The sequence below is a fragment of the Trachypithecus francoisi genome, unplaced genomic scaffold (genome assembly GCF_009764315.1).
Source record: "Trachypithecus francoisi isolate TF-2019V2 unplaced genomic scaffold, Tfra_2.0 Lachesis_group5, whole genome shotgun sequence".
NCBI lineage: Eukaryota > Metazoa > Chordata > Mammalia > Primates > Cercopithecidae > Trachypithecus > Trachypithecus francoisi.
This window is the reverse complement of record NW_022681470.1, coordinates 26,762,799-26,783,752: the sequence shown is the minus strand read 5'-3', so window position 1 is coordinate 26,783,752 and position 20,954 is coordinate 26,762,799. Positions and strand designations below refer to the sequence as shown.

At 34.1% G+C, this 20,954-nt stretch overlaps 1 protein-coding gene across 5 annotated transcripts in view; it reads left to right on the top strand.

The window, feature by feature from the left end:
• Positions 1–20,954, top strand: part of KIFAP3 (kinesin associated protein 3) — a 170,061-nt gene that overhangs the window by 56,196 nt on the left and 92,911 nt on the right. For all 5 annotated transcript variants that reach the window (XM_033195193.1, XM_033195195.1, XM_033195194.1 and 2 more), the window contains exons 9-10: positions 5,906–6,084; positions 13,800–13,962. In XM_033195193.1, coding sequence (XP_033051084.1) covers positions 5,906–6,084; positions 13,800–13,962 — 342 coding nt within the window. The remainder of the gene's footprint in view (positions 1–5,905; positions 6,085–13,799; positions 13,963–20,954) is intronic.

The window sequence follows — 20,954 nt, the reverse complement described above, 5'->3', positions numbered from 1 at the left end:
ACATGATTTGCAAAAATTTTCATTCTCCTAAAATATCTTTTTAAGAGCAGAATTTTACATTTTTATGAATTCCAACTTAGTGTTTTTTCGATCATGGTTTTGGTATTGTATCTAAGAAATCATTTCCTAACTAAAGGTTACAATTATTTTGTCATATGTTTTCTTCTAGAAGTTGCATAGTCTCAGAGTTTAGTTAAGCCTATAATACATTTCGAGTTAATTTTTGTATATGGGGTGAGGAATGGATCAAAGTTTTTCTTCTTTTTGCATATGAATAGCTAATTATGTAAGTACTACTTTTGAGAACACTATCTTTTATCTACTGAATTGATTTATATCTTTGTCAGAACCATTTGTCCATATGTGTCATGCCTATTTTTGGGTTTCTATTTTGTTCTGTCCATCACTTTTGTGTGTTTTGATGCCAATAGCACAGTGTCTTCATTACCATAGCTTATAGAAAATTTTGATATCAGATGCTTTTTAGCCCTACCAATTTTTTATTCCATTGATTTCTACTTTGATCTTTATAATTTTCTTTCTTCAGCTTACTTTGGGTTTAATGTGTTCTTATGTTTTTGTTTTTTTTTTTATTTTTTGTTTTTTTATTTTTTAGATGGAAGCTAAGGTCATTTATTCAAGACCTTTCTTCTCAAATACAGATATTTAGTGCTAAAAATTTCCCATTAAACACTTCTTTGATGGCATCCCACAGATTTTCATATGTCCTGTTTTCATTTTCATTCAGTTTAAATACTTTCCAGTTTCTCCTTTTGGTTTCTTTTTTGACCCATGGGTTATTTAGAAGGGAGATCTTTTTTTCCCAAATAATTGATGTTCAAGTCTTTATATGTGTTGATATTTACCTGTACTTTTTCTATTATTGAGAGAGTAATATTGAAATTTCTGACTATAATTGTGATTTATTTATTGCTCCTACACTTCTACCAGTTTTCACCACATGTATTTTTGAAGCTCTCTATTCTTGGGGACATAAAGATGTAGATGTAGATGTACTATTGATGAATTGTCCTTATTATCAATATGAAGTGATCTTCATCATGGCTGGTAATATTTTTGGTCTAAAATCTACCTTATGTTAATCTACTTCTTCTTGCAACTAGTGTTATCATGGGATATATTTGTCTATATATTTTTAATATATTTATGTCTATATTAAGTGTGTTTTTTTATGAACAGCATCTAGATTGGCTTTGCATGTATGTATGTGTCTTTTTCCTCCTTTTTCCTTCTTGTCCGCCTTCGTATGAATTTGAGACTTTTTAAAATTCTATTTTATTTCCATTGTTAGCTTAGCTATAAGTCTTTTGTTATTTTATTGATTGCTTTAAGGTTTATATCATACATCTTTAATCATAATTACCTACAAGTGATACGTGTTTAACTTATCATAAGTTAAGTCTGCTGTCAAGTATTTTGTGCCATTTCATGCTTAGTGTTACAATCACTTCTTCCCTCTCCCACCTCTATGCTAATACTAACATTTATTATACTTATACATGTGTTACAAACCCTATCACAAGGCCAGGTGTGGTGGCTCACACCTGTAATCCCAGCATTCTAGGAGGCCCAGGTGGGCAGATCACTTGAGGTCCAGAGTTTGAGACCAGCCTGGGCAACATAGGGAAACCCTGTCTCCACCAAAAAACAGAAATTAACTGGGTGTGGTGGCACACGCCTGTAGTCCCCAGCTACTCAGGAGGCTGAGGCAAGATAATCACTTGAACCTGAGAGGCAGAGGTTGCAGTGAGCCAAGATCGCACCATTTTACTCCAGTCAGGTGATAGAGTGAGACTCCATCTCAAAAAAAAAAGCCAAAAACAAACAAACAAAAAACCTTATAACACATTATCATTTTATATAAATAATCAATTTTATTTTAAATATATATTTACTAAGAAAATAATCTTATATATTTACTTGTAGAGTTACCATTTCCATTGATGTTATTCCTTTGCATAGATCCATATTTCTGTCTGGTGTCATTTTCTTTTTGCCTGAGCAATTTCCTGTAATGTTTCTTGTAGGACATATTTACCAGTGGTTAATTACCTTTTGTGTATCTACAAGAGTCTTATTTTAAAAATATTTTTATCTTTTTGAAATGTTTTCACTGGGTTTAGAACTCTAGGTTGACAACCTTTTTTAATACTATAAGGATGTTGCTCCATTGTTGCCTTGTTTGCGCTGTTTTTGATGAGAAGTCTGCTGTCATGCTATCTTTGTCTATATATTAATATAAGGTCTCTTTTTCTTAGACTGCTTTTAAGATTGTCTCTTCATCATTCATTTTGAGCAATTTATTATGACGGGCCTTGGTGTAATTTTCTTTCTGTTTCTTGTTTTTGGTTTAGGGAGCTTATTGAAACTCTGGGTTTATAATTTTCACTAAATTTGGAAATGTTTCTGTTACTATTTTTTCAGGTACTTCAGGTAAACATACATTAGGCCACTTGAAGTTGTTCCACAGTTCTCTGAAACCCTACATTTTTTCCATGTTTTTCTGTGTGTTTAATTTTGGATAGTTTCTGTGATTATGTCTTCAGTTTCACTAATCTTTTTTTCTTCTATTTCTAAACTGCTGTTAATTTCATCTAATTTACAGTCTCAAACATTGTAGTTTTCAGTAATAGAAGTTTGAATGTTTTTTGTGATATCTCCCATGTCTCTACTTAACTTTTAGCAGATCTGGAATACAGTTATATAACTTATAATGTTCCATTTTTATAATTAAACTCTAGGTCAATTCTTGGACAGTTGCAATTGGTTCATTTTTCTCTTCCTTGTGAGTTATATTCCCTGCTTCTTGTATGACTGATAATCTTTGATTAGAAGCAAGACAGGGTCGCGCGCAGTGGCTCATGCCTGTAATCCCAGCACTTTCGGAGGCTGAGGCAGGCAGATCACCTGAGGTCAGAAGTTCGAGACCAGCCTGACCAACATGGTGAAACACTGCCTCTACTAAAAAATACAAAATTAGCCAGGAGTGGTGGTGGATGCCTGTAATCCCAGCTACTCAGGAGGCTGAGGCAGGAGAATTGCTTGAACCTGGGAGGTGGAGGTTGCAGTGAGCTGAGATTGCGTCATTGCACTCCAGCCTGGGCAACAAGAGCAAAACTCCGTCCCAAAAAAAAAAAAAGCAAGACAGTGAAATTTACATTGCTGTAGGTGGATTTTTTATTCCTAAAAATATATTTGAGTTTTGTTTGGGAACATAGTTAAATTACTTGGAAACAGTTTTATCCTCTTGGATCTTACTCTTATAATTTGTTAGTCTGGACAGAAGCAGCATTTAGTATAACGCTGGTTATTTCCCACTACAGAGGCAAGACCCTTCTGAGGACTCTACCCACTAATGCATGAATTATGAGGTTGCCAGTATGGTTGGTAGAAGCAGGCATTATTTTCAGCTTTGTTGTTCTACTCCTCTCATTTTGTTCTGTCCCAGCCTCACTTAAATTCCTATGCTCCCATCAATACTCAACTCAGTATTTGAGGGAGGCTTCTGTTAGAACTCCAGAGTTTCTCTCTGCTCAGCTCTTTCTTCTTCAGTACTCTTTTCTGTGAACTCCTTGGCATCTCTGGATTCTTGGCTTCATCTCCTTAACTCAGGGATACTATCAGGTTCTGCCTGGATTCTCCTTCACTGTGTTGTGACCTGGAAACTCTCTCAAGGCAATATTCTAGGGCAAACATAGGACTATCTCATTTATTTCTTATCTCTCAGGGATTACTGTCCTTCATTGTCTGGTGTCCACTATTGTGAAAATCTTTGTTTTGTGTATTTCAGTCAGGTTTTTTCGTGGTGTTGTCAGGCAAAGGTTTAAAACCCCATCCTATTAATTTCCTGGGGTGCTGTAACAAATTACCATAAACCAGATGGCTTAAAACAACAGAAATTTATTCTGTCATAGCTCTGGAGGGTGGAAGGCCAAAATCAAGGTATCATCAGGCCCATGTTCTCTCTGAAGGCTCTGGAAAAGAATCTTCTCCTGTCTCTTTCTAGCTTTTGGTGGGTCCCAGCAATCCTTGGTGCTTCTTGGCTTTTAGCTACATCACTCCAGGCTCTGCCTTTGTCTTCATATAGCCTTCTTCCCAATCTATCGGTCTCTGTTATGTCATCTCCTCCTCTTCTTAAGACACCACTCATTGGATTCACAGTCTACCCTAATCCATTATTACCTCACCATAACCAGTTACATCTGTAAAGACCCTATTTCCAAATGAAGCACATCCTGAGGTTTGTGGGTGAACATAAATTTTTGGAGGACAATATTCAACCTACTATATCTATCTTGGCTGTAAAGAGAAGCCTGTTTGTTTTTTCAATGTAATTCTAAAAGCTTTTGACAGTGCCTCGTATAGAAAGTCAGCATAATGTAATAGTGTAAATGTGTGAGCTTTGGATCCGATAGGCTTGAATTTCAATTTAGCACTACCACTTTCTAGCTGTATGGTAGGGAAAGTTATTTAATTTCTTTGAATCAGGGGTTTCCCATCTGTAAAATTTTTATACTTCTTTCTTCATAAAACTGTTTTAGAATTTAAATACGCTTTATACATCAACAGGCCTGGCATACAATAGGTATTTTTGGCCTTCCACCCTCCATCTCTAATATTTGTTAAATAAATAAATTTTGGCCGGGCGCGGTGGCTCAAGCCTGTAATCCCAGCACTTTGGGAGGCCGAGACGGGCGGGTCACGAGGTCAGGAGATCGAGACCATCCTGGCTAACACGGTGAAACCCCGTCTCTACTAAAAACATACAAAAAACTAGCCGGGCGAGGTGGTGGGCGCCTATTGGGCGCCTAGCTGGGACTACTCGGGAGGCTGAGGCAGGAGAATGGCGTAAACCCGGGAGACGGAGCTTGCAGTGAGCTGAGATCCGGCCACTGCGCTCCAGCCTGGGCGACAGAGCGAGACTCCGTCTCAAAATAAATAAATAAATAAATAAATAAATAAATAAATAAATTTTATATTTATCTACTTATGTATATGCATATGCATGTATTTCTTCTTTTCATAAGCATTTAGAGGTAGCTGGCAGGAATACATGAAGTGAAACACTAAAACAGTGAGGCCACAAGAGAGCAAAAAGACTGTATTGAACATAAAAGCCTATATAATTCTTACAGAAATTGAACTCTGAAGCTCCCTGTCAATCAAGGAAAAATGGAAGACATTACCTGTTAATATCGTTTTCACTATAAAAAGAGAATGTTTCCTTTGAGAACCTAAGCATTTTTATTATATAAGTCCAAAAGAAATTTTGCTTAAAACTAGCAAACAGTGGCTTCAACTCTGTCTAGTGCAATAATTGTATTACTGAATTTCATAAGGTCTTACCGTGACTAACAGAAAATCAGTTTGCATATGAAAAGTCGATTTTAGTAGGCTCAAATTTAGCTGTAGCTATAATGTATATTTTGGATTATTGCACTTTTTAACACAGCAGACTTTAGTTGTTAAAGTTTTATAATATGTTATCTTGTTTTCTATATGTATAAAAACTATTTTCCCCTCTCTGCGTTATTTTTTCCTGACTTATCTACCTTTAGTTGCCATTTGATTTCTATTAAACTCTAAGCTCCAAGAGGACAGGAATCGTTGTTTTATTTTGGTTATTGTGTCCTTCTCAGCATTGTATGAATTATTTTTTATATATATGTTTTGTTTTAAATAACATACACACACACACACACACATATATATCCCATTCAGTAACAATAAATGGTTTTTAATTAACCAATTACTAACCAGTTAAAATTTTCAAAATAATTAACATTTTAGGGCTATCTCTGTTGCCTTGGTGAGTACAAATGATTTTCTAAATTGTTGATTCAGTTTACTAATTCTTTAACTCTCGTATATTTTATTTTTCTAGTTGCTCTTTATTTGCTTCTGAATCTTGCTGAGGATACTCGTACCGAGCTGAAAATGAGGAACAAGAACATAGTTCACATGTTGGTGAAGGCCCTTGATCGGGACAATTTTGAGCTGCTAATTCTAGTTGTATCATTCTTGAAGAAACTCAGCATTTTTATGGAGAATAAAAATGATATGGTAACTTACAAAGCTTTTTCTTGAAATATTTCATGTTTGCCATTTTCAAATTAAAATATTTTGATAAAAATTAAACACTTTATTCCCCTACTGAGATAATTCTGAATAAAGATTTTACAATAGCAATAACTCACTGATATTGCTTCATTAAGAAATGTATTCCGTATTAGTCAATATTCCAGATGATTGGTGCTTTCTGAAGAAAAATCAGTCTAATATATAGAATGGATCTGCCATATTAAACATAATATATAGAAAGTTTGTTTAAATTTAAAATTTTATTTCAGAGTCACCTGATCTTGTTATTTTACTGTAAGCTATTTTGCCTTCTGCATCTCCGACTTCAGTTTGTGGAATTAAAATTTAGCCAGATCTCTTCATTGTTACCCATACTTCCACTTTGTTACCTACAGTTCTTCTTTGTTACCTGCTGTTCTACTTGGCAGCCACAACCTGTTGATTCTGCTTTTTAAAAATCTCTTGAAACTGTAATATTTCTTCATTACTAGTGCCATTGTATTAATTCCCTCTTTATTAATTTATTAATTAATACCCTCTTTGTTCATACCTTCTTTATTTCTTGATTGAATTATACTAGGCTCTCATTTGCCATATTTTACTGTGTTGATGCAATGATCTTTGGGAAATACAAGTTGAGCATATATCATTTTCACCTGTGTATAGTATACATAGTATAGAAATATATAAAGATAAAATACAAATTCTCATCTGCTTTTTACCATGTCGTTAAACAGTCTTTGTTATGTACAATAATATAGTCAATAGATCATATATTAACCTACCTTGTTTTCGGATAACTGAGTTGTTTACAATTTTGTCTATTACAAATAATTCTTCACTGCACATACTTGTACATACATATTTGTCTATATTTCTGCTTATTTTCTTGGAGCAGGTTCCTATAAATGAAATTATTGGATCATTGACCTTAACTCCATTGAGGATAATTTTTAGAACTATATATCATTATGTGGCTGTGTATTACTGGCAAAAGTGGCTTCTCCTTTAGATAGTCTAAATATATAGTATGTCTGCCTACTCTATTTTATTTTAAAATCAAATGAACTAGGAAGTAGCTAATACTATAGTGAATGATATGGCAGGCCCTTTGAAAACCTGAGACTTAATAAGTACTTTGAATTATCAGATTTAATAAGTACTTTGAATTATAATTATTGAATATATGAAATTTTATTTTTCCTATATATGTTTAGTATCTGTCATTTTCATTATCAGTGTATATTATTTATGTTCATGATGTGCCTGACATTATTTTGGGATTGACTATTCTTAGATTAATCAAACACATTTTTTGTTTTCACTTATATCTAAGAAGAATATGATAACATGGTAGTATATAAACAGTCCTGAGTAGTTAGAGTATGGCTAAATAATTACTTCCTCTTGCTATAAATTGAAGTATATTCTTCTATTTATGTGATCAAATTAAGTTCACTTTTAGTAAGTTTTCAAAATTCAAATGGATTTGTATCAGCATGTATCTATTATATATGTATTAGAGTTAGATTTAACTAATACAGTTATGTGTTTATTCTATCGTAAAGATCTTGACTATTATTAAAAGTTATTTTCTGGGAAGATCATAGAATTAGAATATATGATATAAATTGTCTCATTAAACCTCATTTTTTATTGAGAAGGAAAAACTGAGGTTCCGAAAAGCTTGTTATTCTTCTAAGATCAAGAGAAGTATTTGATTAGCCAGATTTTTACTATAGATGATATGGATTTTACCTTTTATTGTGGAAGAAATACACTTTATTTAAGGACATCTGTAGAATCAAGATTTTTAGAATTTGACTGGACCTTAAATCCAAGGCCAGATTTAGTGAATCTAGCCTCCCAATTTCACAGATGAAGTAGGCGAGGACCAAAGACATTTATTTGCTTGAGAAAGCAGATCTGTAGATACTGAACTTCCTACTCTTCTTCTTTGCCTCCTGGGAAAAAGAGTTTAGGTCTTTTTTTCTTTTTTAAGACATTTTTAGTAAGATTAACAATAAGCAGTTTTTAAATGTTAATTTCCAGAAACACTGAGAAAGGTATAATTAAAGGCTGAAACAAACTTGCTGATAGATTGTTGGTAAACCCTCACTTTACATAGACTGTTTAATAAAAATACTAATTATAAGTTCTGTGTTATAGAAAGAGACTTGAGGAGGGCCGGGCAGGATGACTAATGCCTGTAATCCCAGCACTTTGGGAGGCCAAGGCATGTGGATCATCTGAGGTCAGGAGTTCGAGACCAGCCTGGCCAACATGGTGAAACCCCCATCTCTACTAAAAATACAAAAATTAGCTGGACCTGGTGGTACACGTCGGCCATCCCAGCTTTTTGGGAGGCTGAGGCAGGAGAATCACTTGAACCCAGGAGGCGGAGGTTGCAGTGAACTGAGATCATGCCACTGCACTCCAGCCTGGGTGACAGAGCAAGACTCTGTCTCAAAAAAAAAAAAAAGAAAGAAAGAGAGAAAGAAATAGACCTGAGGGCATTGTATATTGAGGTAGTTATTAAATTTAGCTCTCAGGATTGGGTTTTTATCAACCAAAAAGACATGACTAGAAGGCTGTGTTAAATGCTAGTCTAGTGTTTAAACATCTGATTGTCTAATGGCACATATTTCACATTCTATTCTGTGCAATAGAAATACAAATTAATAACCGGCTGGGCATGGTGGCTCACACCTGTAATCCCAGCACTTTGGGAGGCCAAGGCAGGTGGATCAGTTGAAGTCAGCAGTTCAAGACCAGCCTGGCCAATATGGTGAAACGCCATCTCTACTAAAAATGCAAAAACTAGCCAGATGCGGTGGCACACACCTGTAATACCAGCTACTCAGGAGTCTGAAGCAGGAGAATTGCTTGAACCCAGGAGGTGGAGGTTGCTGTGAGCAGAGATCATGCTGTTGCACTCCAGCCTAGGTGACAGAGTAAGACCCCATCAAAAAAAAAAAAAATTAATAACAAACTCTGCAAGTTTTTTTAATTAAGTTTTGCTATAACAACCAGTGTATGTATACACTGTTGCTTTTTCAAAAGGAAAATACCACTTGATATACTTAGTGACAATTGAAACTTGTGGCAGTTTTATTTATAAAAGGAATAAGGAGATGGTTGAGCTATTTGTGAGGTAGTATTATTTATTTAAATCAAGTGTTTATTTTACTCTTGATGTGAACTAATACCAGCCTTGCTTTTAGACAGTTTTTCAGAGGAACAATAGAGAGGATATATGTTGCCTAGTTTGCTTAATTTTCTTACTCCTCACTTTTGAGAATTCTTTCTGTATTTGGATACAAGTTGTTTATTAGTTATATGTTTTGCAAGTATTTTCACTTTTCTGTGGCTTCTTTTCATTCTCATATGAAAAGCAGAAGTTTTTAATTTTCGTGAAGTCAGCATATAAAAAAATGTAGTGGTGTATGTATGGGTGTCATATTTAAGAAATCTTTGTCTAACCCAAGTTGACAAAGATTTTTTCCTGTGTTTTCTTCAAGTTTTATAGAGGTTTTTGTCATCGTCGTTTTAGTCTATGATATATCCATTTTGAGTTAATTTTGTATATAGTGCATGATATAGACCAAGATTTATGTTTTTTAATATGGTTATCTAGTTGTTCCAGCACTCTTTGTTGAAAGGATGCTTTTATCCATTGAAATTGCCTTTCCATGGATCACGAGGTCAGGAGATCCAGACCATCCTGACTAACACGGTGAAACCCCATCTCTACTAAAAAATACAAAAAATTAGCTGGGTGTGGTGGTGGGCACCTGTAATCCCAGCTACTCGGGAGGCTGAGGCAGGAGAATGGCGTGAACCCAGGAGGCAGAGTTTGCAGTGAGCCGAGATCGCACCACTGCACTCCAGCCTGGGCGACAGAGCAAGACTCCGTCTCAAAAAAAAGAAAAATAGAAAAAAGAAAATTTGGCCATATATGTTTGCTTCTATTTCTAGACTCTGTTTTCTGTTCCATTAATCTATGTGTTTGTACTTTCATCAATACCTCTTTCTCTTGATTACTATAGCCTCATAGTAAGTATTGAAATCAGGCAGTAAGAGGCTACCAATGTTGTTATTCTTTTTCAGAGTTATTCTATTCTGTATTTTTCCATGTACATTTTAAAATCATTGGGATTGCATTGAATCTGTTGAGGGGATCAATATATTGACCATATTAGATTTTTCCAATCCATAAATATGGTATAGGTTTCTATTTATTTTGGTCTTTTTTGATTTCTTCCATCATTTATAGTTTAGCATACATATTTTGCATGTATTTTTTTAGATTTATACTTAAGTATTTTACCATTATAAATGATAGTTTTAAAAAATTACCCATTTCCTGGTTTTGGTTGATAGTATATAGAAATATAATTGATTTTGCATATTGACCTTATGTCCTGTGACTTTCTAAACTCACTTTTTAGTTGTACTGACTCAGATTTTGGAGATTTTCTAAGTGGATAATTGTGTTATCTGCAAATAGAAAGTTTTGTTTCTTCCTTTCTAATCTGTATGATTTCTATTTCTTTTTCTTGCCTTAAATTGCACTGGGTATGCCCTCTTGTTTGATGTTGAGGAGGAATTGTGTGAGCAGCTATCCTTGCCTTGTTACTGATCTTATGAGGAAAGCAATGTCTTTCACTATTAAGCATGATGTTAACAGTAGGGTTTTTTAGATACTTACTATCAGTTTAAGGAAGTTCTTCTATATCTTGCTTCCTGAGACTTTTTATCATGAATGGATGTTAAATTTTGTGAAATGCCTCCCTGTATCTATTACTGAGATAATCATATGGGTTTTTCTCTTTAGACTGTTGATATAGTGAGTTACATTGATTGGCTTTTGAAGGTTTACCAGTCTTGTATTTAGGGTATAAACATTACTTGGTTGTGATATATTGCTCATTTATATATATTGCTAAGTTTTATTGGCTAATTATTTTTTAGAATTTTTATGTTTATGAGGCATTATTCTATTGTTTTCTTTTCTCCTAATGTCTTGGTCTGGTTTTATTATTAGAATAACTGTGTCCTCATATAATGAGTTGGGAAGCATCCCTTCTTCTTTAATTTTTCTGGGAGGGTTTGTGTAGAATTGATATTATTTCTATATAAATGTTTAATAGACTTCACCAGTAAAAAGTCATAGGCCTGGGATTTTCTTTCTGTAAATTGGTTTAATAGATATAAGACTGTTTAGGTTATTTCTTCTTGGGTAGCTCAGTAGTTTGTCTTTCAGGGAATTTATTTCATTTATATGCGATCAGATGTATGGGCATAAAATTTTTGGTACTGTTTCCTTTTTATCTCTTTGTCTGAAAGGCTGAAGTGATTTGCTGAAGTGATTTTCTCTGTTTTATTTCAGATATTGATTTTTTTTTCTAGATTAGTGGTTTTTCAATTGCTTTGGTATTTTCAAAGAAGCAACTTTTATTTTGTGTTTGATTTTTGAAAGTCTTTGGCGATAGAATTATACCCTATAATGAATAGCTCCAGGGTAGGACTACAGTGTGGCTGTGGAGTGTAGATATAAGTCTGAAGGAAAAAATCAGGTGTTTATATGTCACTTCAGCAATTTTTAAAAAAATTGTGTTTATTCCTTGGCATGGAGTGAAAGGAAAAAAGTGTATCAAGGGCTCAGTTATTAATGTGATTTTTATGAGGTCAGTGAAAGATTGCAACACAGATATGAAATGGGTAGTATAAATAAATATTTTAGATCTCCAATAAAAGAAAAAGTAGAGCACAATTAATTATAAATCCTTTGATTAAAAAATCATAAATACTTTTTCAAATTTCTTTCTTTTTTGCCATTGCTTTGTAACTAAAAGACATGAGATGTTTTTACAACCAAAGTTTTCTGATTGCTACCTTAGAAAAATCTGAATGCAGGGCTTCTTTTACTAAATAAGTTCTGTCCTCTGTGACTATAAAGTAAGTTCTCTTAATGCAGTTTTATGATCTTCTAGAGCAGGGATCAGCAGACTTTTTCTTCAAAGGGTCAGATAGTCAATATTGTGGGTTTTACAGGCCATATGATCTCTCTTGCCACTACTAACTCTGCTCTAGTTGTAGCGTGAAAGCAGCCATTGACAGTCAGTAAACAAATGAGCATGGCTCTGTTCCAGTAAATATTTATTTATCAAAACTGAAATTGGAATTTCATATGATTATTGTATGTCGTGAAATATCATTCTTCATTTGATTTTCTTTTTCAGCCATTTAAAATTATTAAAAGCCAAAAGCCGTTCTTAGCTCATAGGTTGAATGAAAAGATAGCAGGCCAGATAGGCCCACTAGCCATAGTTGGCTGATCCCTGTCCTAAAGTTTCAACTATTACTTTTAGTCTAGCTTCTTTCCTGAGTTTTATATGATTTTTAAATATTCACTGAATACCATCTCAAATTAAATGTCAAAAATTAAAATATTTTTTTGCCTTCCTTATCCTAAACCTCTTTTTCCATTTGTCAGTTAACAGAAAATAATCTACCTTATTGACCGTACAGAAAAGGACTCTGATATTGCTGTTTTTAAATAGGTCTTTTACAAGTTGGTGCTTGGTTAGTGTCTAGGACTTTGGATTTTAGGAGTATTCCTAGTCTAGGAACAAATCTGACCACATCACCCCCTGGACTTAAAATCTTTCAGGACACTTTACTGCCTGTGTAATAATGTTAATCTTCTTAGTACAGCATTAAAAGCTTTTATGATTTTGTGTAGATCTGTCTTATAGCCTTCTGCCAATCTCCAACATGTACTTTATTCTATGATTATACTAAATCACTTGCAATTCCCTAACAAGCTCTTTTATTCCTAAATGCCGATCCACTGACTTTTTCCTCAACTTGTATTGCCATTGCCTTTCTGAACCAGAGAACAAATTCTTAGTCGTTTTTTTTAGCTTTGTTCCCAATTTGAAGTCTTCTGTTCTTCCAGGTGAGTTAGTAGTTCTGTCCGTGCTGTTTTCAGAGCATTTTGTTCATTTGGTTTTTATCATACTATATTTTCATTATTCATTCTATTTGTCTACTTCTTTTTTTTTTTTGAGACGGAGTCTCGCTCTGCCACCAGGCTGGAATGCAGTGGTGTGATCTCGGCTCACTGCAACCTCTGTCTCCTGGGTTCAGGTGATTCTCTTGCCTTAGCCTCCCAAGTAGCTGGGACTACAGGCGCGTACCACCATGCCCAGCTAATTTTTGTACTTTTAGTAGAGATGGGGTTTCACCATGCTGGCCAGGATGGCCTCAGTCTCTTGACCTCGTGATCCACCTGCCTTAGCCTCCCAAAGTGTTGGGATTACAGGCGTGAGCAACCATGCCCAGCCTACTCTCTTTTTATACTGAGGAATCCTTGAAGGCCAAGATTAGATCTTTGTATAGGACCTGGTACTTAGTAGATGGTGTTCAATAATGCAAAGTGTTTTCAAGGATCAAATGTAATTTGTCTTCCAGTTGATGCAATTAAATGAGGGAAGGAGGGGATGGTGTAGCATATATATTTTCTCCTCAAAAGTTTGATTTCAGCAAAGTTTACAGATTGAAATGGACTATAAGACTAACATATAATTATAAAATAGGTATACATTATGGTAAAAACAAAAAATAATTATATTATTTTTGTCCTATTTTGCAGCAGAACTTCACTGTATTTGTATTATTATTTTACTTAGGTGGAAATGGATATTGTTGAAAAACTGGTGAAAATGATACCTTGTGAGCATGAAGACCTGCTGAATATCACCCTCCGACTTTTACTAAACCTATCCTTTGACACAGGACTGAGGAATAAGATGGTACAAGTTGGACTGCTTCCCAAGCTCACTGCACTCCTAGGTATGCTTTTTAAAAATCAATGACAGTGTTGCCTGGAATTTCCAACATCACTAGAAAATTGAGCTCTGTGTTGAAAAGCCTCCTGAACAAAAAGCATTCTGTCTGTATTCTTTGATTGGAAATTAAATAATAAAAATAAGCAGAATAAGTAAAAATAAGCAGAATAAGTAAAAAATGATCTGTACCAGGATTTCCATGGTGCTATGGAATGAAATAAAATAGCTACTTTTAACCCTTTGACTTCATTTATCCATACTAAGCCAAAATGAAAGTAATGATGCAAGGAAAAATAAGGAAGCAAGGAAGCAGTAAGGAAAAAAATATTTTATCTTCAGGATTTTTCTTAAAAAAAGAAAAAAACAGCAGGTATCATTTACGTTCTTATATTCTGCTATACTTTTAAAATACTACTTAAAAATGAGCTAATTTGTGGAAACTTTTTGTTATTAAGTTAAAAGGGTTATTATTATTATTTTTTTTAATAGAGAGTCTCACCATATCACCCAGGCTGGTCTTGAACTCCTGGGCTCCAGTGATCCTCCCACCTCGGCCTCTAAAAAGGGTATTTTGTATAGCATGACTTAGAAAGTACTATATTGGAGAATTCAGTTTATAGGTTATTTTGTTTCGGCTGCCAGCAAGATGGTGAATTGAAGAGTTAACATTGTGCAGTCAACATAATGCTAACTTTCTTAGTAGGGCATTTAAATCTCTTTACAGACTATTCAGTTTCCATCTTTATGGGCTCCTGCCAATTCCCAGCATATACTTTACACTATCACCATACTGAAACACTTGCAGTTTGCTAAATAAGCTCTTTTATGCCTAAGTGCCTATCTGTTTTATCTGCTTTTTTCCTCTACCTGCAATGCCATTGCCTTTCTTTTTTTTTTTTTTTTTTTTTTTTTTTTTTTTTTTTTTTTTTTTGAGACGGAGTCTCGCTCTGTCCCCCGAGCTGGAGTGCAGTGGCCGGATCTCAGCTCACTGCAAGCTCCGCCTCCCGGGTTCACGCCATTCTCGTGCCTCAGCCTCCCAAGTAGCTGGGACTACAGGCGCCCGCCACCTCGCCCGGCTAGTTTTTTGTACTTTTTAGTAGAGACGGGGTTTCACTGTGTTAGCCAGGATGGTCTCGATCTCCTGACCTTGTGATCCGCCCGCCTCGGCCTCCCAAAGTGCTGGGATTACAGGCTTGAGCCACCGCGCCCGGCCGCCATTGCCTTTCTTAACCAGAAAGCAAATTGTTACTTATATCTTAACTCTTTGTTCCTTTGTTTCAGTACTGCAGTTTCATTCTTTTTTACAGCTTTCTCCATATATTCAAATACTGCACAACAGTGTTATTATACATTTTAGAAGTTACTCTATTAAGGAGCACTTTCAAAAATTGGTTTTGGAGAACCACAGCATTGTAGACATTTGAGGATAAATAAGGAAAACTTTAAGAGTAAAGTTGATTGATCTTGAATTTAATTCATGTGACCTTTCCTTTATTATAAATCTGACATAATTATGTGTCACGTATTAGGTCAGCTTCCCAATGTATGAAGATAAACAATTTACACCCATTGGCCTGAAGGAATTCATAGTCTATTTGGTTTGTTCAGTTTCTAGTCATGTACTTTTATTAAATAATTGCCTTGTAACATATGATAAAATGTGTGATTTAAAAGAGATTTTTAAGAAATCACTCATGCGATACCCACTTCATAATTTGTTGACAAGTAGTAAATTTTGGGATATAAGACATAATACCCAATATATAAATTAATGTTTTATCTCTTTTGGAGCTCAGTTTCCTGAGTCTGACTGTTTTATTAGAATTGTGACTGTTTACATCTAACCATGTGACCTTGGGCAAGTTATGCAAACTCTTTGTGACTCAGTTTCCTCATCTCTTAAATGAGGATAATAACTAGATTCAACTTAGAGTTTTTGAAGATCAAGTGAGGAATTGCCTGCAAAGTACCTGACACATAGTATTTTCTTAGTAAATGTTGTCTACTGTTATTTTCCTAATCAACAGCATCATTCATTATGGAGTAGACACTCTATAAATGTTGCTGACTTATGTTACTCTGAGTACAAATACTTTTCTCAAAAGTGTTACATTTTTGTTGACAAACTAGTTAATTTTTTAAAACAATTTTACTCTTGAATATGCAGTACAATTTAATTCAGTAAAATGTTGATACTCTACCATGGCAAAGCAGAGTGCTGAGCACTATAGAGAAATGTTTTTCAACTTGCAGATATATTGGAATTCAAAAGAGATGATGTTCCCATATTGACACTTTATAGATAAGGTTTCATTTGAAATGGATATTGAAAAATTTGTCATTTTCACAGGGTGATATTTATAAAAGAATAGGAATTGAGGCTGTAGAAAGTAATTAAGATAAAGCAGTAAACATTACCTAAGGTATAGATAGAGGTAGCCCAGTAGGAGGAACAAGTTGCCATTTCAACTTGAGCATAGAATATGACTAAGTGAAAGATAACATTTAGAAAAATGGATTTATGCTTTTTAGTGGTATTATGAAGTTTAAAGCATTGCTAAGCAGTTTATACTTACAACTGATGGTGGGAATCATTGTAGACTTTTGAGCTAGGTAGGTTATAGTCAGAAATCTGCTAAAGGAAAATTCATCTGATGTATTCTATTTGGTGGACTCACATTAGAGTCTGAAGATGAGATCACTAGCCTGTTGTAGTAGGCAAGACAAGAAGTAAAGAAAACCTCATTTAGAGAAGACTTAGTATGTCCAGTATGAGGCAAAAGGAAAGAGCAGAAGGGATTTGTCATAGGTGAAATGAGTATGTTATAGTTACTGTTTGGATGTGGGTAATGATAGGAAAAGAAGTCATAAAATCTGTTACTATTAGAATGCTAGTGCCAGGAACAGAAAGAGAGAAGTGTGAAGGAACAGGGATATGGGGAATTGCATGTTTTTCTTAAAGGCTTCCACTTTGAAGTGACAAATTCTTATTGCTTACATTCTGTTGTTAAAAGCAAATCACATGGCCATGCCTAACTTCAAGGGAGTGGACAAATGCCTGGAATGAGTAGAACTAGAACATTGGTGAGCAAGAAAATGATCCTGAAAGTTATTTTGGGGTTTTCAGGATTACCAGAATCTCTTAAATAGTACATCCTGACACATCATAGCAAATCCTACAGGACGTAGTCAGTCTGGCAACTGTGGTAGCCCAGAGCACATTGATTAAAGCTAGGATTGTGGACCCAGGCTATATGCCTTTGAATATTGGCTTCATCAGATACCAATTATGTAATATTGTGCAATTACCTAAACTATATGTCAGTTTTCTTGTCTCCAGTATGTAGATAATAATAGTATGTATTAATAGGGAAAAGTTAATGAGATAATGCAGCATTACAAAATTACAAATATGTGAAATTATCATCAAAATAAAAATACATAGATCCCAAAAAACTAGATATCTAGAAAGGATCTTTTTTGATAAATTCTCCAGGTTTATATTATTAAGGGTATTTAATCATTTCATACACAGGTATCTTAGGTCGTCCAGGTTTCTATAAGGGAATAGACTGGGTGACTTATAAACAACAGAAATTTATTACTCACAGTTCTGGAAGCTGTAAAGTTCAAGATCAAGGTGCCAACAGATTCAGGATCTGGGGATGGCCTGCTTACTGGTTCATAGACAGCTGTCTTGTCACCATGGCCTCACATGGCAAAAGGGGAAATGGAGCTCTTCGAGGTGTCTTTTCTAAAGGCACTGTATGGTTTGTCTGTGTCCCCACCAAATCTCACCTTGAATTGTGATAATCCCCACGGTGCAAGGGCAGGGCCAGGTGGTGATAATTGAATCATAGGGGCATTTTCTGCATACTATTCTCATGGTAGTTGATAAGTCTCACCATATCTGATGGTTTTATAAATGGGAGTTCCCCTACACAAGCTCTTCTTGTCTGCCACCATGTAAGATGCGACTTTGCTCCTCATTTGCCTTCAGTTATGATTGTGAGGCCTCCCCAGTCTTTATTTCTTTATAAATTACCCAGTCTTGGGTATGTCTGTATTAGCAGCATGCCAACAGACTATCACAGGCACCAGTCGCATACATGATGGCTCCGCTTTCATGACGTAACCACTTCTCAAAGGCCCCAGCCCCAAATATTATCACATTCAAGATTATCTTTCAACATAAGAATTTTGGGTAAACAGAGACATTCAGTTTATAGCAGAAGGTCTTTTAAAAATCAAACATCTTTGTTTTCTAAAGTATTTTCTTAAATTTACTTTAATATCTTGAATATAATTTTAAATTTTAGTGAGAAGCAGTATAGTGTAGTGGTTAAAAGCATGGGATTTGGAGCCAGAGTCCCTAGGTTCAAAGGCTATATGTGTGTAGCTATTATTGTTCTTACTGTCATTTATTCAAGTTTGCAAGTCTGAAGATAATTTATTATGCAGGGCCATAAATATTTTTACCATGCCCAAGGATTTCCCCTTGCTAAATGGCCCCAGAACGCCATGTATTTTTCATTTTTATATACAATTTTTCTGTTTTTCCCCTGGCCTTAGCTGTCACTTCACATTTCTTCTGTACCAGCAGCATTTCTATAGCAGCAATTTTTCTCTCCTATAATAATCTATTTCTATTCTCTTGCGGTCTTGGAAACTGACAACTGAACTTACTTGAATTGTATATTTTTAAAAAAATGAATTCCAAATGAGTTCCCCAAGGGTTCTCTTCCTAGTAATGTTCTTGAGTTTTATTGCATGGACCTTGTAACATTTCTTTTGACTCTGAAGAAACTGATTTTGCTGGATTGTATCTCTCTGCTATGTTCAAAGAAATTGCATTTAGTGTATAATTGATTTCCTGATATTACTAGAATGGTCATTTTTACATTTGTTAATATATAAGTTACATGTGTAGACAATTAAATCATTAACTCCTAACACAATAAGCTAAACTTCTCAATTGAGTAATTCAGTGATACATTTAACATATGTGATCTTTGGCTACAATGCTTATACAAAAGATATAGTAAGGAAACTGTGTTATAAAGGACATGAATTTGAAAGGGACAGGAAAAATTTATTTAGAGCACTGACTTTCACACATTCTTTACCTCAATCCATAGTAAAATATATTTTTCCTAAGGTGGAAAAAGTATATTATTTTAAATATATATTTTACAGTGTAGCCCAACCCTCACATGTGTATGTGATGTGTATACGTTTGTATACATGTATATTCATGTGTGTATGTCAATATATATTACATATTATTTTTGATATATATTTAAAAATTTGTTTAATATATGTAATTAAACAAAAATGTTCACAAAAGAGTATTTACCTTTTCTATGTGCAATGGACACTTCGTAGTTTATTATATTCCCTTTTTTATGCTAGTTATTAGGTACTCATTGATTTTATCTTCCTGGTTGATTTGATGAAAAGTAATGAACTAGAGGAGGTGGTTTTTCTTCAAACCTTCAGAAATATCACTGTTTCTGGTGGATTTTTTTAAGTTTTATTTTTAGTTGATTTTTTAATGTGTTAAATAGTAGACAATCTAAATTATTTTAGATTTTTTTGGTAAATAACTGGAGTGATTACATGGAATTAAAATTTAAAGAAATTCAACGGCAGAAACCTTCTGTAAATCAAATATTTAAAGTATTTGGGGTACATTTTCTCCACTGTGGAGAAAAGAATTTGAAAATATGCAGTAGACATGAATGGTCAGTTTGCTTTTTTCTTCGGAAATAAACTCAATGTTTAATATATGTTCCAGTTGATTGAATTAAAGAATTACCTATTACATATATAGAAATTACTTATTTTTTAAGAGGTGTAGAAGCACCTCTGTGGAGCTAATGCATATGGTAGAACTTAGCAGAAGTGGTTTTTATGCTGTTTCAACTAGAAATGCTATCAGCTTTTAGGTAGATTTTCTTTATTATAATTTGGGGATCCCCACAACAGAAAAATCTTTTTTATATTTAATGATAGATTATTTTCACTAGAGTACAATGAGTTGTGAATCTTTCATGCTCTAATAAATCTATGCAATATGAACAGTTAATCTGCTTCTCAGTTTCCTGAAACATTTAACTAGTACATTGCGACCCCTGCTGTTGTGAGATTGGTGTTAATGGCTGAATAACTTTACTCAAAGTTTACTTGGAAAATAAACTGAAAAAATATATATAATTAAGGTTTTGTGATTTGAATAATTAAAGGCAAAAGGGAAATTGTGTTATAGCTCAGGCCTTTTTCCATGTAAGGCTCTAAGGGAAACTGTAATTCAATAGAACCAAAAATTATTATAATATTGTTTTGTCACATAAAGCATTTCATTTAAGAATTTTAAATTTAGTTTTTTCTTTTAAAACCAGAGACACAAAAAGGGATTTGTAAAGAATATTATAAATAATTATTTTAAATTTTCTCTTATGCTGAAATTGATTTGAGTAGTTTTGATCTTTCCCTAAGAGTACAGAAAATCTAAAATTTTAATTGATTCCATGGAAAACCTTATATCTGAATATTCCTTTGTTTTCCTTCTCTTAAATATTACCAAATTTATTCATTTCTTATTTTTTTAATATGTTATTTTCCTGAGATTTCATAAGGATACTAAATTTATTTCTCCTTCGTTCAGTATCAGTTGTAAATCGTTTCAGTTCTATCATTCCTGTACTTTGACAGATAGTTTCTTATGTCTGGTAACTTAATGCTACCATCTGGGAGATCTATCATAGCCATTGGTTTCAGCAAATGTGATTATCTGCAAATTGAATTGGACCTACAAAACTTGGCTTTACTTAATTGTTAGATACAGTCTTTTTTGAGATTTTTATACCTTTTTAAAAGTGTTTAAAGATTTTTTTGGCTTACCAAGAATCAGATCTTCAAAAAAAAATTTTCCTTGTCAAAACTTATTAAGCCATTTGAACTTGATATGTCTCAAGTGCTTCCTTATGTCAGACT